We start from the raw sequence: 15,598 nt of genomic DNA, 5'->3' as shown, positions 1-15,598 counted from the left end.
AATTAAAGTTCAAAGCCTGTCATAGTGTTTAAAGGATCCTTAAACAGACAACATAATGCACGTCATAAATTATAGTGCACAGATCAACATCTGGCGGCAACATTGTTATAAACCGTCTAAAGGATTTAAACGAGAAAAAGAGCACTTTTGCAGTTTCTTGGTAGTTTGCACATCATTCTAGGGAAATATGTGGTCAGGAACACAATCCTGGTGACCTTCTGAGGTCATGAAGTCAGACTGGGGGGGCTGTTGTTTTAACACGTCAGGTTTCCTGTGGTTTAGACCCATCAAAATGACATAGGAGAGCTATGTTCAGCGTTGAGCAGTAATTCGTACATGATTCATACCAAAGACACCTCGCAGTGACTTTTACTGAGAGGAATATTGGCGCTCCTTGTTTCAAAGTAGCTTCCAGTGAAACCAGCATGAAAACTATTCATGATGTCAAACTAGAGACAGATGATTTTTTTTGTTTGCATTTCACATTTTTCAGGTTTTGTGTGATAAATAATGAAAATGAAAATAAAACGTGACCCCGGACCACAAAAGGGTCATAAGGGTCAATTTTTTTCGAAATTGACATTTATACATCATCTTAAAGCTAAATAAATAAGCTTTTAATTAATGTATGGTTTGTTAGGATAGCACAATATTTTGCCAAGATACAACTATTTTAATATCTAGAGTCTGAGACTGCAAAAAAATCTAAATATAGAGAAAATCGTCTTTAAAATGTCCAAATGAAGTTCTTAGCAATGCATATTACTAATAAAAAATATTTGTATATATTTACAGTAGGAAATTTACAAAATATCTTTATGGAACATGATCTTTACTGTTTTTTGGCATAAAAGAAAAATTATGACCCATCCAATGTATTTTTGGCTATTGCTACAAATATGCCCGTTCTACTTAAGACTGGTTTTGTGGTCCAGGGTCACAATTGTAAACGAAGGGAACTGCTTTTTATTAAAAAGTGACCTGTGGTGCATAGGAAAGCATCAGTCCTGAGAGAAGACTAATATAATAACATTAATAGAAACACGCATCTAATGAGTTGACAGATTCATCATCATCAAGAACAGACAAAACACCACCACCAGAGCAGCTCTCGTCACTCTGCAAGAACGCACCATCACTAAACAAACACTACAGCCAGTTGACCAGACGGGTCAACAAATACAACCGCAAGAGGATACAGTCCTACTAGACCAAAATATTTGCTTTACTTGAATGCATAACACAAATTCCCTGCCATGTTTCAGTTTAGTTGTATTGGAAATAAGCAATAAAACAGCAAACACGGACCAATTACATGAAGCGTGCTGGTTCTGGTTCAGTGTGATCTAAGAAACATCTGTTCATGGGTCATTGATAAATGCTACGTGTGTATTTGCACATTCGGTTCACTTACGTATGCTGTTGTCCAAGGTTTTAAATCTGCGGACTATCACATGCAGCATGCAATACCCTCAACAGCTGCTAATTATCTACATATGCTCTCAAGAAACATGCACGAATACCAAAAGATCCACTATGGACTTCTGTTTTCAATATCTGATTTACATTTGCATCCAATATACTGGATCAGCATATTCAACACGGCATTAGAAAGGCTTTACATTTGTGTCTAATAGAGGAAATTTGCGACGTGAGAAAACTTACAGGAATGTTGATTACATTCAACTAAGTACTTTCTGCTCTTGTACTGCATTTCTGTTGATCTGATAGCATTAAAGTGTGGGGTCTGAAAGTCTGAATTAAAATAAAGTTTAATGCTGAAATTTCAAACAAAGAAACGCTCTGGTGGTCTATTCCTAGGAATAATCGAATCATTTGTGTAAACAGTTAAATGTTTTTTCTTCCACTAAAGCACAAGACGCTCTTTGGATCACTCTCAAATCATGCTGGAGAACATTATCGTATCGTAACTTTTGAAGTTAGTTTGTAATCGCTTTTACAAAGTTACCTTTTAGCATTTTCACCGCCACCGTTTTGCAAGTAGAAATCTTGTCTATGCCAAATGCAGAGGCCTCTACAACTTTTCCAAATGCTCCATGGCCCAAAGTTTTACCTGTTAGAGAGAGAAAGAGAGAGAGAACGTCTACATGAGCTAGCCGTGTCCTGGGGGCTCATAAATCAGGCAGGATGCCCTGTCAGGAAAGATGTGAGGCTGTAATTAAAACAGCCTGCTGAGGTTGGGACTGCCTGACTGACCCTCCACTGAGAATTCATGGACCAGTTAAGAATGAACGACAGAAGCGGCTTGCTGATATATAAAGGCATAATATTTGCTTTTGAAAACTTAGACAACCCTGATGCCCACCGTTCTCAATCAATAGGCCTCAGGATTAAGGCAATTAAGGAGTAAAAAGAGCCAATTGTATTGAGTTGTGTATGGAGAAGTTTGTCTTTGTATGTTAGGCTCCTTACATGTTCGTTTTATATTAAATTCTTTCAAAAAGTCATATGAGCTATGCCATCTCTGTTGATTTTAGTTCTATACTCTTACTTTATGACAGCAACTATCTAACTTGTGGCTTTTTTATTTGTCCAAAAGCAGTTTAAGAGAAACTCCTGAGAAAAGGCTGTTATCTAAATGAAGCATGAGATCTCTAATAAATCTTGCAAGCTATGAAAGGTACACTTTTGTGTCGGGAAGGACTTAAGTTCAATCTGTTTTAGATCACATGCTTTGCTCTTATAGTAAAATTACAATTTTTAGTTAGTAAAAGTGACTGAAAATGATCTTTGAACCCACCGAGTCTGAGACGGTCTCTGGGGAACTCCCATTTGTTGCTGTCATAGGGCAGACGATCACATTGCTCATCAAGAGGCATCTGGTCGGGATCCATGATGATGGACAGGTACCCCGTCTTTAAATCTGCTGAACTTGGCTGGTAGAAATAAAAAAAAAAGTTCTTAAATTAGGGTCCTGTCATTCTTTCTATGTAGCTGCATGACTGTTGGGGCTCTGATTAGGTCATTTCACACACATTAGATCATAGGAGTTTTGAGAGAAGACCATGACTAACAGAAATAAAACAACAAACCAAGAATGCAGGTTAAATAAGCATTAGTGTGCACTGTGGAAACATACTGTAAAATAAAGTAATGATGCTAACAATTCAGCTTTGCCATAACAGGAATAAATTACATTAAAAAGTTAAAATATGAATCAGTTATTTTAATTGTAAGAGTATTTTTACTGTAAGAGACTTATTTTAAAAACCTTATAGTAGTTCAGGTAGTTTTCTTACCTTTCTTAATTTACGGATGAAGAGGATGAGCATTATCCAAAGAAACGTTGCTGCTGCTCCAGTAGACACCAAGATGATCACCTCAATATTTGGTTTACCGTCTTCTCCTGCTTGCAGAAACAGCATGTTTTCAATGAGAGAACCATCTGTACCAAATTCATCACAACACTGTTGTCTAACAAATTTTATCTGTACAGATAATCATGTTTTAATAATATGTGACCCTGGACCACAAAACTAGTCATAAGGGTCAATTTTATGAAACTGAATAAATAAGCTTTCAATTGATGTATGGCTTATTAGGATAGAACAATATTTAGCCAAGATACAACTATTTAGAAATCACAAAAAAATATAATATTGAGAAAGTCACCTTCAAGTTGTCAAAATGAAGTTCTTAGCAATGCATATTACTAATCAAAAATTAATCTTCATGAAACATGATCTTAATTCTACTTAATATCCTAATGATTTTTGGCATAAAAGAAAAATCTATAATTTTTTCCCATTCAATGTTTTGCTGTCTATTGCTACAAATCTACCCGTGCTACTTATGACTGATTTTGTGGTCCAGGGTCTCACTCATTCTCATTTATAATGTACTCAGTATTCACATACTACATACAGCAACTAATATTGATTTCCAAAGAGGAAGGAGAAAGAATTCAAAGCACACTCTGCTCTGTGTTTGGCTTGTTTGTTGAGTCAAGGCAAGCCAGGTTTTTTTTCTCAGAACAGGATGTAGAGTGTAACTGAATTTCACTATTGAGATGAGTGGTGCAGGGACAATAATTCGGTTTTTTTTGGAAAGGACCTTTTTAATTTCAAACCCTCTGCTTGTTTAAACCATTTCTCATTGGTCATTAATGAATATCCTCAAAGACTATAAAGAGGCCAACTCCCTTGTGAGAGGACCCTAACTTCAACTCCCAGACCCCCATCATAAAAGTCTGGAATTTGCTTGGTATTCCTGGCAGCCTAAGTCTGTCGTTCTCATTCAATAGTTCTTCAATAGCTTGGCCAAAAAAGGCTATTTGTCCTGTTTACATTACTATATGGAAACTTTGAGAGCAGTGCTTATGAGATTTTGAATCGTCTTCACAATGTCTGAATGGAAGTGAAAGTCCAAAAACAGGACATTTTGCACAGTTATTGACTGTTTAAAGGGCTAATTCACCCAAAAATTCTGGTATTAATTATTCCCCTCACGTCATTCCAAATTCCTAAGACCTTCGTTCATCTTCAGAAAACAAATTAAGATATTTTGATGAAATCCAAGAGCTTTCTGACCCTGCATTAACAGCAAAACAAAGACAGGTAGTAAGGACTTAAAATAGTCGATAAAATAGTCCTATGACATCTCAGTGGTTCAACCATATTTTCTGATGCTACGAAAATACTTTTTGTGCACAAAGAAAACTATTTTTTTTTTTCTTTGTGCACAAAAAGTATTCTTGTAGCTTCATAACATTACGTTTGAACCACTGCTGTCACATTTTAGACTATTTTACCAATGTACTTACTGCCTTTCTGGCCCTTGAATGTAGTAATTACATTTCTGTCTGTGCAGGGTCAGAAAGCCCTCGGATTTCATAAAAAATATCTTAATTTGTGTTCTGAAGATGAGCAAAGCTCTTACGAGTAATTAATGACAGATTTTTTTATTTTGGGGTGGACTATACCTTTAAGTAAACTAGTAAAGAGTTTCTCATCATCTAGGTACTCACCCACTACAGTAATGACCGCACTGGTTTTTGCTTCTCCTCCGTCATTGCTGGCACGACATTCATAAATGCCCTCATCATCCTTCTTCACCCTCTCAATGATCAGAAGACTATCTTTTAGAGTGATACCTGAAAGCATTACAGAAAATATGCCATATAAAACTGATATAAAGCTGATCTACATTTAAAGTCACTATAAAATAGCTGATATTTAGTGCTTTCTCACCTGGTCCCTCTGAGACAGGAGTCTTGTCCTTGTACCATTCGATATGGGGTTCTGGCACACCCTCAGCAAAGCAGGTCAGAGTTAGGGTACTGCTGCTGTTCACATCCTGATTGGTCAGATTCTGCGTCAACATTGGTTTTTGCCTCTCTGTGTCAGACAATGGAGAATTATACATGCATGCTGATGCATTCATAAAGATTAAACTCTGGTGTTGGTAGAGGAAACTCACCACTAATAGTCAAAAGAGAAGTTGCATTGACCACTTTATTGGAGTTGATGTTTAAAGCCTGGCATTCATAGCCCACTGTGTGGTTTCTGGAGACATTGGGCAACTTGATAGACAAAGATATAGTGTAGGGGTCGATCTGAAGGGTGGTTTCGCTTTTGGGCACTCTGCGGCCAAGTGAATCATACCAGTTCAACCTATCGTAGAGGTATCTTGTGCCTTTGCAGGTCATTGTGACGTCATCTCCTGCAACAGCTGTCGAGGGCCCAACCTCAAACGGCTGTGTCTGGTCTAGTAAAGATAAAAGAAAATAAGACATTAAGAAGCAGAATGGAAAAGAACAATTCATTGAACATGTCAGTCAACGTGATGCATTTATTGCGTACTTTTCATGCATAATCTATAAATCGACAATCAGAGAAAGCGTGACTAACTCACAAAACATATGGCTCATGTGAGACCTGAAACTACGCTATAGAAGTACTGCTGAAAGACATCCTCGTACTCTGGCCTGCACTACAAACACAAAGCTGTATGCTGCAATGTCAGGAATGTCAAATTTGCAGTTATTTCCTGTTTCATCACTCCTAATTGGAAGCACGTTGTTGGCGAATGGCGGCAGCGATGGCTGACCTGAAGGATTACAATAGGAACCAGGCTAAGGCCAAGCCACCAGGGAGCAGGCAAAATGCTTGTTTATTCACAGCAATATACGTCCCACCAGAGGAGACAGCTGTTATTACTATTTCATCCCTCTGACCAGCATTCCTGCGCACAAAGTCATCTTCACCTCTTGCATAGCATAGCATATTCTCTAGGGGTTTTCTGTTCTGTTCTAGAGACGTGCCACTTGACATCCACCATTTTATCTTCACTCTTCATTTTTATTGCGCAGTTCTCATTTTTCACGCTTTCAGAGTCTCGTCTGCTATTGATTCCAGGTCATTTTTTCTCATCATTCTAATCTAGGCAGCTTTGAATGCTTTTGACAGCCGACACACTCTTCATTATGTAACTCGGTGAACGGGTTTCTCATTTCAGAGCCATTTGACCCCGGTCAGATACATATAAAAGTGATTCATTATAAAACAGAGATTGGCATTCGAGTAGCACAGTCCATTCCAGAGGATGTAAGCAGAGCGGAAGCAGAACGGGGAGCGAAGTGAACTTTTTTTCACTGGAAAATTGTTTCAATATTTCTCTATCATAAGCATAACACATGTTAACTGGCCAGAATACAGTTACAAGTCAGCCAGAATTCACCATGTGATAAAACACTGTGTTAATAGACTATTAGGAGAAGACATAAAACAAATATTTAATTTGCGAAATAATATTAGATTATTTAAAAATGACATACTGCATGATTACAAGTATGAGGACAACCAAAAAATGTAGCTTTTATATATATGCTGTATATACACACTGCCGTTCAGAAGTTTGGGATCAGTAAGATTTTTCATGTTTTTAAAGAAGTCTCTTATGCACAAGTTGCATTTATTTGATTAAAAATACAGAAAAAAATGTAATATTATGAAATATTATTGCCATTTAAAGAACAGTTTTCTATTTTAATATACTTTAAAATATAATTTATTTCTGTGATGCAAAGCTGAATTTTTATCAGCCATTGTTCCCATCTTCAGTGTCACATGATCCTTCAGGAATCATTCTAATACGCAAATTTATTGTCAGTGTTGATGATTCTTTGATGAAAAAAGTTTAAAATAACAGCATTTATTCAAAATAGAAATCTTTTCAAAGTATTTTGATCACTGTTTATCAATTCAACACATCCTTGCTGAATAAAAGTATTAATTTCTTTCAAAAAAAAAAGCCTGACCCCAAACTTTTAGTGTAGTGTATATTGTCGAACAGTAGTGTACATTGTTTAATGTATATACAATTTATATAAGATTTATATTGTAAACAAAAATGCAGTTCTTTATAATGTTTTATTCATCAAAGAATCCAGAATAAAGTATCACCAAAAAAAAAAAAAAAAAAAAAAAAATTATATATATATATATATATATATATATATATATATATATATATTAAGCAGCACAGCTGTTTCCAAAATCGATAATAATCAACATCAACAATGATTTCTGAAGGATCATGTGACACTGAAGACTGGAGTAATGATGCTGAAAATTCAACTTCGCATCACAGAAATAATTTGTATTTTAAAGTATATTAAAACAGAAAAACACTATTTTGAATTGTAATAATATTTCACAATATTACTAAGAGACTAAAAAACATTACATCTTACAATTACATCTAAAAAACAAAACATCTTACTGGTCCAAAACTTTTGAACAGCAGTGTATATATAAAATAAAAATATCAAATATATAATTAAATATATTAATATACAATAAATATTTAATATATAATATATAATCAGTCAAAATTAATATCAAATCAACAAGTTCTTAAAAAGTGAACTTTTTACTTAGTAAATGAAAATGGCTCACTTACCATACACATAGAATGGGATTCTCATGGTCCGGTTCCCAAGTTCATTCTTTGCTGTACAGAAGTAGATCCCCGACACATTAGCTGCTTCCACCACCAGAATGCTTATAGTCTAAAGAAATAAACAAAGCTCAGGATTGTAAATCAGCAATCTGAAAAAAAATAACACATTATCATGTATCTCAGTACTGACAACCTATGACATTAAACTTTAAGCCATTTATTTTCTATAAGCAGATGTGCCATACAGCTTATTTACAACTGCACTTTTTACACTCCTCAGCCTCACACATTTAGTAGACTACATCTGGAATTTCGAGGCCAAAGGCAGCATAGAAAGTACAGCACAGAAGGTGTGCCGGTGTTTCATGTCATTTCCTGATACACATTTAAAATGCCAGGTTTAATACTGTCACCATTCAAGTGGAACTCATTAATACCCTATGTAGACATAATAATAATGCAGATTTTTGGCAGAAGACCAGACTCCAGAGCTCTGTTTTCAGTTTCAAACAACATCTGTTTTCCTGGCCGTTACATCAAAGGTATGAAACATTCCGGGTGTATTTCTAGAGGAGTATACTCATTTTTCAGCTTACTTCCTGGGGTTCACACACTGTTTATAAGACGTATTTGAAATGTAAGAAGCATGGCTTTGTCTCTGAACAACATGTATTTACATTTTTTTCTGTTTTAGTTTGTAAAGACGTAGAACAGTCATATTTAATGCAAAAGAATTTGTACAAAGGCTAGGACTTCTTTTGTACACAACATTACGCCGCTGGACAGACTGAAATGAGGTGTGGAGCTCATTTAATGTAAATCTGTGGACTTGTTGTAGTGCACAGGCATGTCGCTGTTTAGTCTTACATGTAGCTGATTTGTATTGGCACACCGTGCTAAAATATACCTGAAAAACATGCATAATTTGTATACTTTTCAGCATAAACACACTTCTATTCTATGGCAATTATAGATTGCACATTATTTATGTTTGACAAATTTCCTGAGCGACCTTTAACATTTCTCTGAATCTGATGAAGTAGTTAAAAATTCAGCGTGACCCTATTTTGTCTTTTAGCTGCTGTGACAGCCCTTTCGTATCTGGGGTTACAAGGAACCATCAGAAATAGACTCTCACCAGGCTGTTATTCACAGTGCTGGGAAATTTATATGAGGTGACAGAAAGGAATTCACCCTAAACAAATCCCACCCTGTTAAACTTGCTTTGTTATCACTGACCGCTGTGCTTCATCTCTGCAAAGCATCATGTATTTGTCACAAAAGGCTTTAAATACAGCCAACCTCAAAATTTACACCTATTCCATAGTGAGAACGAACCTCCTAGTGCAAGGGAGGGCAGGCATGATTGGTTTTAAATGACATTCCTACTGTGAGAATATACTGTGTCACATAAATCTTGCTGTAAGCTTATATTTTTGGTGGTAACTAAAAATCATTCTGAGCTTACAGCTGAGGGTTTGCAGTTGAACACATGCTTGACTTAGTAGGTTGCAGCAGCCCCTTGTACAGTCAAAGTAAAGTGTACAGGAATGCCACAAATGAAAACCTGTGCTTCATTACATTTGGGTGAGTGGTTTTGGTAATAAGGCCTTCTGGGATGTTTTGCATTATGCCTGCAGTGTTCACTGTAACATTTGGCAGCACAAGCAAAGGATGAGAGTGACAGACATAACAAATCTGTGTGAGCAAACAACTAGGGATACTTTAGCAGTCTTGATTCATCCCTAAAGTAATACAGTCAAATTAAAACAGGGCCATTGTGAACTCTATTGTATCCTCAAAGCTCACTTTGTTTTTTTCACTTTTGTATGTAATTTCAACACATTATAGAGACTAGAGAAAGCATTTGAAGTCATGTCCAAAGCAGGCCTGAAACAATCAACATTCAGTGCATGAATAGTCCTGGGAGAAAGTTCTGTTTATGAGGATTTTACTAGCTTCAGTGCGCTCAGTAAGATGGACTGATATATCAGTATAAACTCTGTCCTGGGGCAGCACTCAAAAGCAGCAGCTGCCCTGTTTACTGGCCTCTGTTCTCTACTGAAGGTGACTGAAGCGTAACATAATTCACAGCAGAGCTAAATGAGCCTCAGCTATCAGTTCCATTAGGAGAGAACACACACATAGTCTCACATGCACACTATTCTACTATTCTATTGATACTTCAGCCAAATAAGACTACTGAAGCGGACTGCGCTGTCCAGAAACATAATGCAGATTTTGTGGTTTCTTTATTATATTGAGACGTATTTTCTCAAAACGTTTTCTAAAAGGGCAATTTAGTGATGTGAGTGTTCAATGGACTTTATGAGTTTTAAATGGAAGACAGATGTATGCTGCACATCAGATTTGGATTCTGCCCTTTCACTTCTAAATCAGCATTTTTCCATGAGCATGTAAACTGCAGTATTTGAGGTCAATTATTTTGGGCCAAAATTAGGATGAAAGTATCGTTAATCTGGATTAGCAACCCAGTTTCAGCATTATATAAAAGCATGGGTTTTAAGCATTTCCATTAATTGTTCCAGTCAGATGGCATGTTTTTAACTAACAAATCTTTCAGTTACTAATACCACTGAATAGGGATGAATGAATGCAGTATTGCAACTCTTATATTGCATGTGCTGTGAGTCTAGTGTACGTTTGGCCACCAGTTATGCTTTATGTTCGCAGCAGATGATTATTACAGCATTTCACTAGATTTGTAGTGAGACACATTTTCGTTAGCCTGTTGTCAGTGAAGCTGGAGTTTTCCTTCAAAATAAAAGCTCCACTGCCATTTCCATCAAAATAAAAGCTTATATTTAAAATTGTTTAAATTTTGAAATTAGGAAAGAAGTATTGTAATTTCTCTACTGTAGCAAAAGCAAAAATGATATACCTATGAAATATTCATTTTCATATATTTTGCAGTGCAATTGTTTTACAACATATGCCAATTGCTGTCAACTGTTGTTATTATTATATTCTAATTGAATGTAATTTAGGCTGAGACAGTATGACAGAACAACTAAAAAGAGGGTTGAGTCCACTTTAAAGTTCAGGTACAAGTCGATTCACTGACTTAAATTTTCTTAGTTAAGAACATAGGTTGGAGGTCTTAATTTTGAACTCTCTAAGTGCATTAAATCAAATAATTTAACTTTAAAATGTACAACATTTAAATTTTTTTCCAATTCTTTGTCTTTTTTTTTATATTGCAATAAATATTGTATTGTGTACTTCATATCATCAGTTTTTGATATCAATACATCCCTACCATTGAAACAATGCAGACTTTCCAGTTAACCACATGAAAGCAATAAAACTTTTTACATTTAGCTATCCACCTTATTTCTGACATAGGAGCGGGCATGACCATTTGTGAATTTTATTACATTCACATTAAAGAAGGATATGATCTGAACACATTTTGTGTGCATAAAACTTAAATTGAGGGCACAATCTTTTACTAATAAAGAACAAAATTGCACATACAGTAATACGTACCTTGTTTTTACTTTTTAATAATTCAATCTTGCTGCTGACATCCTTAATCTGATTATGAGGATAATGGTTGTGTGATTCTGTGACGTCTCCAACCGGAAGAGGATCTGTGTAAAGTTTACACCTATCAGACAAAAACACACACATTTAGAGAAATCATAATTGGTAAACCAACATTAAGGAGTGATATTTCTAAAACGTTAATGTCAGAAACTGCTTTGGAGTTTACAGAGGAAGTTTTTGCCTTTTGACATCAAAGCAGGATGTACACATGGAAATACTAAGGCAAACATCCGTAAGATTTTAGTAAATGCCCTCTACTTTTAGTGAGAAACAGAAAAAAGGAAACTGTTGGGTAAATCTTTCAGATATGTTTATCTTCTGCCACTGAACGTACGGTTTCATGGAGCCTGATGAATGATTGTTTCTTATCTGAATTTGAGCACCATGTATCAAGTCATGTGTTTTATGCCTTGAAGCTACAGGAGACCAAAGACCTGTTTTGCATCAATCTGAGCAGAGGAACAATCGGATTAATGAGAGTCGAGGTCGGAGAGGAAACCACAGCGTGACAGGAAGGGCTGAGTCATGCGTCATCAAAGGAAACACCCCCACTCTCTGGCCGGCTGAGATAAGGCTGATCCCAGACCTTCATGGTCAACAAGGGACAACTGATAACTTCTCAGCGCCCCTTGATTAAGAAGACCTCTGAGAGATCACCTTCATGAGCGCAATAATGAGATCTCTAAAATAGGACCCTTGATAAAACACTGATTTTATGGACACTTAATGGCACATCACAACTAAAATATGAGCATGTAGGGGATTCACTCCTACAACTCCCAAATCTGGCTGTGTGAACGTGGCTACTTTGTCTTTTTGGTCACTACTCGTGAAATAAAAGAAGAATGGTTTTGTATTTTCTTCCAACTAGGGCATTGCAATTACCCTCTAATGTACCTCTCTCATTAGATGTTGAAAATCAGGTCTTCTCACCATCTATATTTTGAGCTGTTGTGTTTACTGCCATCGCTGATTATATTTAAGACAGCCAAAGTGGTATTTTGGCACTGTGGTACAAAGCCCGTAGTATTTTTGGCAGTGCTCCTTGACAAATAATTACTCTTAATTACGAGAAAATCTTGTCATGACACACCAACTAAGTTTAGGGGACATCCGTAGCATTCATAAAGGTTCACTAAAAGGCTGGCATTTACACTGCAAACCTCTTGCTTTTAGCACAGTGCAAGCTTGGGGAATGAGAACTATAAATCATCCTCACATTTACAAAGCCAATGATTGCAAAATGCAGCTCTGGGGCTATTTTTCATCAATAAGCATACTTTATTTTGGACCAATGTCAAGGAAACGGATGCAGTTCATTTGAATAATGTGAGCTGTGGGTAAAGGCCAACATTCATCATTGATATTAACACCTCAGCAAGAAAAAGATCTCTCAAACAAGAGGGTGACAATTGTTTATGGAGCTGAAATTTTAGAAATGACCAGAAAAACCACATATTTCTGCTTTGACACAATGAAATCTGATTAGAAGTAATGCAATCTTTTATCTAAGGTAAAATACTGAACAGGAGACCTGTTGATTCAAAGCAAATCAATTTTTTTTTGTGTATTAGTAACTTACTCCGTAAGATCAGGGCTGGGGTCACATGGCTGCCAATACCAGGTGATGTTTGGCATGGGAATACCAAATGCAGTGCAGGTGAGCTGGTGGCCCTCATTATATTTGTAAGTTTGTGGGCCCCCTGGAGCAACGTCCTCCTCAAAGATCTTTGGTTTCACTGTGAGCATATGGATATTCAGATCATCAGTCATTTAAATGGTCAGTTGGAGAAGAAAAAATACAAATCATTGGCTAACACTGAAAAACTTTCACCTCATAACTCCTATATGGAAGAGTAATATATTCAGGCTTCTATGAACTTTAATACAGAGAAAATTGGGAGCAATATTGCCTTTATAGATTAAAGTGCATCTGTGCTCATGACGGAGAAAAACTGCATGTTTGAAGATTTGGCATCAGGTGGATTTTAGCACTTGATGAAAGATGCCCAAAAACAATTGCATCCAGAAATCTCTTAATTCTGTTTCCTTTGTTTTTTAAATTGGGTTTTCTTTTGGTTCTGTAATGATGTCAGGTTGAGGACAGAGAAGCATTTAAATAAATATTTTATATTAGGCCAGAGGAAATCATCATTATTGTGTACATTTACAGATCTTGCAGAATCTGTAAAATGTTAATTATTTTACCTTTTATGTAGTACTGACCTGAATAATATATTTCACATAAAAGTGTTTACATAGTCCACAAGAGAAAATAGTTGAATGTATAAAAATGACCCTGTTCAAAAATGTACATACACTTCGTAGTTGTTCATGAATCCCTTGTTTGTCTTGAACAGTTGTTCCCACTGTTCTTCAGAAAAATCCTTCAGGTCCCATAATGTTATTGTTTTTTCAGCATTTTCGGGTATTTGAACCCTTTCCAACAATGACTGTATGATTTTGAGATCCATCTTTTTACACTGAGGACAACTGAGGGACTCATATGCAACTATAACAGAAGGTTCAAATGCTCACTGATGCCCCAGAAGGAAAAACAATGCATTAAGAGCCAGGAGTGTAAACCTTTTTCTGTAAGGTGTATGTAAACTTTTGACCTCAACTCTAATCAAAATGCAACTAAAACTATTTGATTTTGTGCTTTTAGCTATTTAAAGTGTTTTATGTTTAGTTGTGGCAGCACTAACTGGTCTAGTATTGCTTGAGGCAGAGAAAAACCTCAGATGGTCGTATACAGGCTTTCTGCATTACCTCTGACTTCCAGCCTGTAGCTGAGGTTTCTGTAGAGACCCTTCTCCTGGTTTGACAGGGCGATAGTGAAGATCCCAGCATCCTTCTGCCTCACTTGTTTTATGGTGAGGTTGTAGCCGGCTGTCTCATAACATGTGGAATTTTCTGAAATGGCAACTCCGTCTTTGTACCTGTAAAATTAATTAAATATAAGAAACCACCAATACAATAATCATACAATGCATTCATCAATAGTGGAATACTTTTAGTTGGTTACTACAAATTTAATTCCTCTCATGGAAAAGCATGCATTTACCACAACACTCTGTCTGGTGCGGGCAAGGCATTAACCCGTGGCTCAAACTGCACCTTTCTACCCTCTATAGTAGAGATGAATTTTCGTTTATTATGGGTCACATTGAAGAACGGATGCTCTGTAGAGACAAATAGACCAAAAAAATCCATTAGATGTATTAAACTTCTACAAAAGCACAAGTGTAATAAGTTTGTGGCACAATATCACATCCTCACCGAATACAGCGACTTTAGTTGTTAGATGAAGCCTTTTGTCTTCGAGTAATGCATGGCACACATATGAGCCCTTGTCCTCCATTGTCACATTAGGAAAGCTTAATGCGTTACTCATGACAAAGGTTTCACCATGTTTGACCCTTGTCGATTTAATTGTGTGAGTGCGATTGATCTAAAAGCACAGATAGGCAGTTTAGGCAGAGTCTTACATAATGCCAGTTAAACTCAGGTAGATGATCTGAATGTGTACAGCATTAATCTAATACTAAATGGCTTTAGGTAAAACTCCAGCATCTTTAGCACCTCATCATCTCCAGATAACTTACCCGAGCCTTCTGGAACTGCCACTCAAATTCAATTCTGCCATTGTAAGAGGTCTCTGCAGAGCAGTTGAGGACTAGGGTGTCCCCAACCAGTACTTTTGGTCGCTCTGGTTCAATGACAATGTTACTCAGCTCCACCGCTAGGCACAGAGAACAGGAGGTACCAATGTGAATCCAGGTTATGTCATTAAAAAAGCTTTTGTAATTTTCAACGACAGATTTCAAAAGCCAATTGCGTAACAGGGATTTTTCTCTTTAATTAAAATGACTCACCTAGCCTTAGGAGCATGTAGTGGGTTGAAAATTGTTTGTCATCCACACTGGTCGTACATGTAATCAGTTGGTAGCTGTCATAAGGTTGCAAGGGAAACTTGAAACCTCTCTTTGGATCCCACTTCATCCTACTTTTTACATGATCTGCCATAGAATTTCCCATCTGAAGAGCAAGAGGAGAGAATTTATTTAACAAGTTTTCTTCAAATATAAGTGACAGTTCTTTC

The 15,598-nt window shown here is 36.5% G+C and overlaps 1 protein-coding gene across 1 annotated transcript in view; it reads right to left on the bottom strand.

Annotated features, from left to right (window-relative positions):
* The window catches only part of kdrl (kinase insert domain receptor like), a 54,237-nt gene that overhangs the window by 20,380 nt on the left and 18,259 nt on the right, over nucleotides 1–15,598 (bottom strand). Inside the window, exons 5-18 of the mRNA XM_073820387.1 lie at nucleotides 15,372–15,534; nucleotides 15,102–15,238; nucleotides 14,776–14,947; nucleotides 14,561–14,678; nucleotides 14,266–14,435; nucleotides 13,076–13,232; nucleotides 11,434–11,554; nucleotides 7,924–8,032; nucleotides 5,440–5,727; nucleotides 5,211–5,357; nucleotides 4,988–5,113; nucleotides 3,261–3,367; nucleotides 2,762–2,897; nucleotides 1,970–2,074 (exon numbers count right to left, since the gene is read on the bottom strand). Of these exons, the coding sequence (XP_073676488.1) occupies nucleotides 1,970–2,074; nucleotides 2,762–2,897; nucleotides 3,261–3,367; nucleotides 4,988–5,113; nucleotides 5,211–5,357; nucleotides 5,440–5,727; nucleotides 7,924–8,032; nucleotides 11,434–11,554; nucleotides 13,076–13,232; nucleotides 14,266–14,435; nucleotides 14,561–14,678; nucleotides 14,776–14,947; nucleotides 15,102–15,238; nucleotides 15,372–15,534 (2,056 nt within the window). The remainder of the gene's footprint in view (nucleotides 1–1,969; nucleotides 2,075–2,761; nucleotides 2,898–3,260; nucleotides 3,368–4,987; nucleotides 5,114–5,210; nucleotides 5,358–5,439; nucleotides 5,728–7,923; nucleotides 8,033–11,433; nucleotides 11,555–13,075; nucleotides 13,233–14,265; nucleotides 14,436–14,560; nucleotides 14,679–14,775; nucleotides 14,948–15,101; nucleotides 15,239–15,371; nucleotides 15,535–15,598) is intronic.

Source organism: Garra rufa, chromosome 16, assembly GCF_049309525.1.
Source record: "Garra rufa chromosome 16, GarRuf1.0, whole genome shotgun sequence".
NCBI classification, from domain to species: domain Eukaryota; kingdom Metazoa; phylum Chordata; class Actinopteri; order Cypriniformes; family Cyprinidae; genus Garra; species Garra rufa.
Note: the sequence above shows the minus strand (reverse complement) of the source record. Positions and strands in the feature narration are given on the sequence as shown.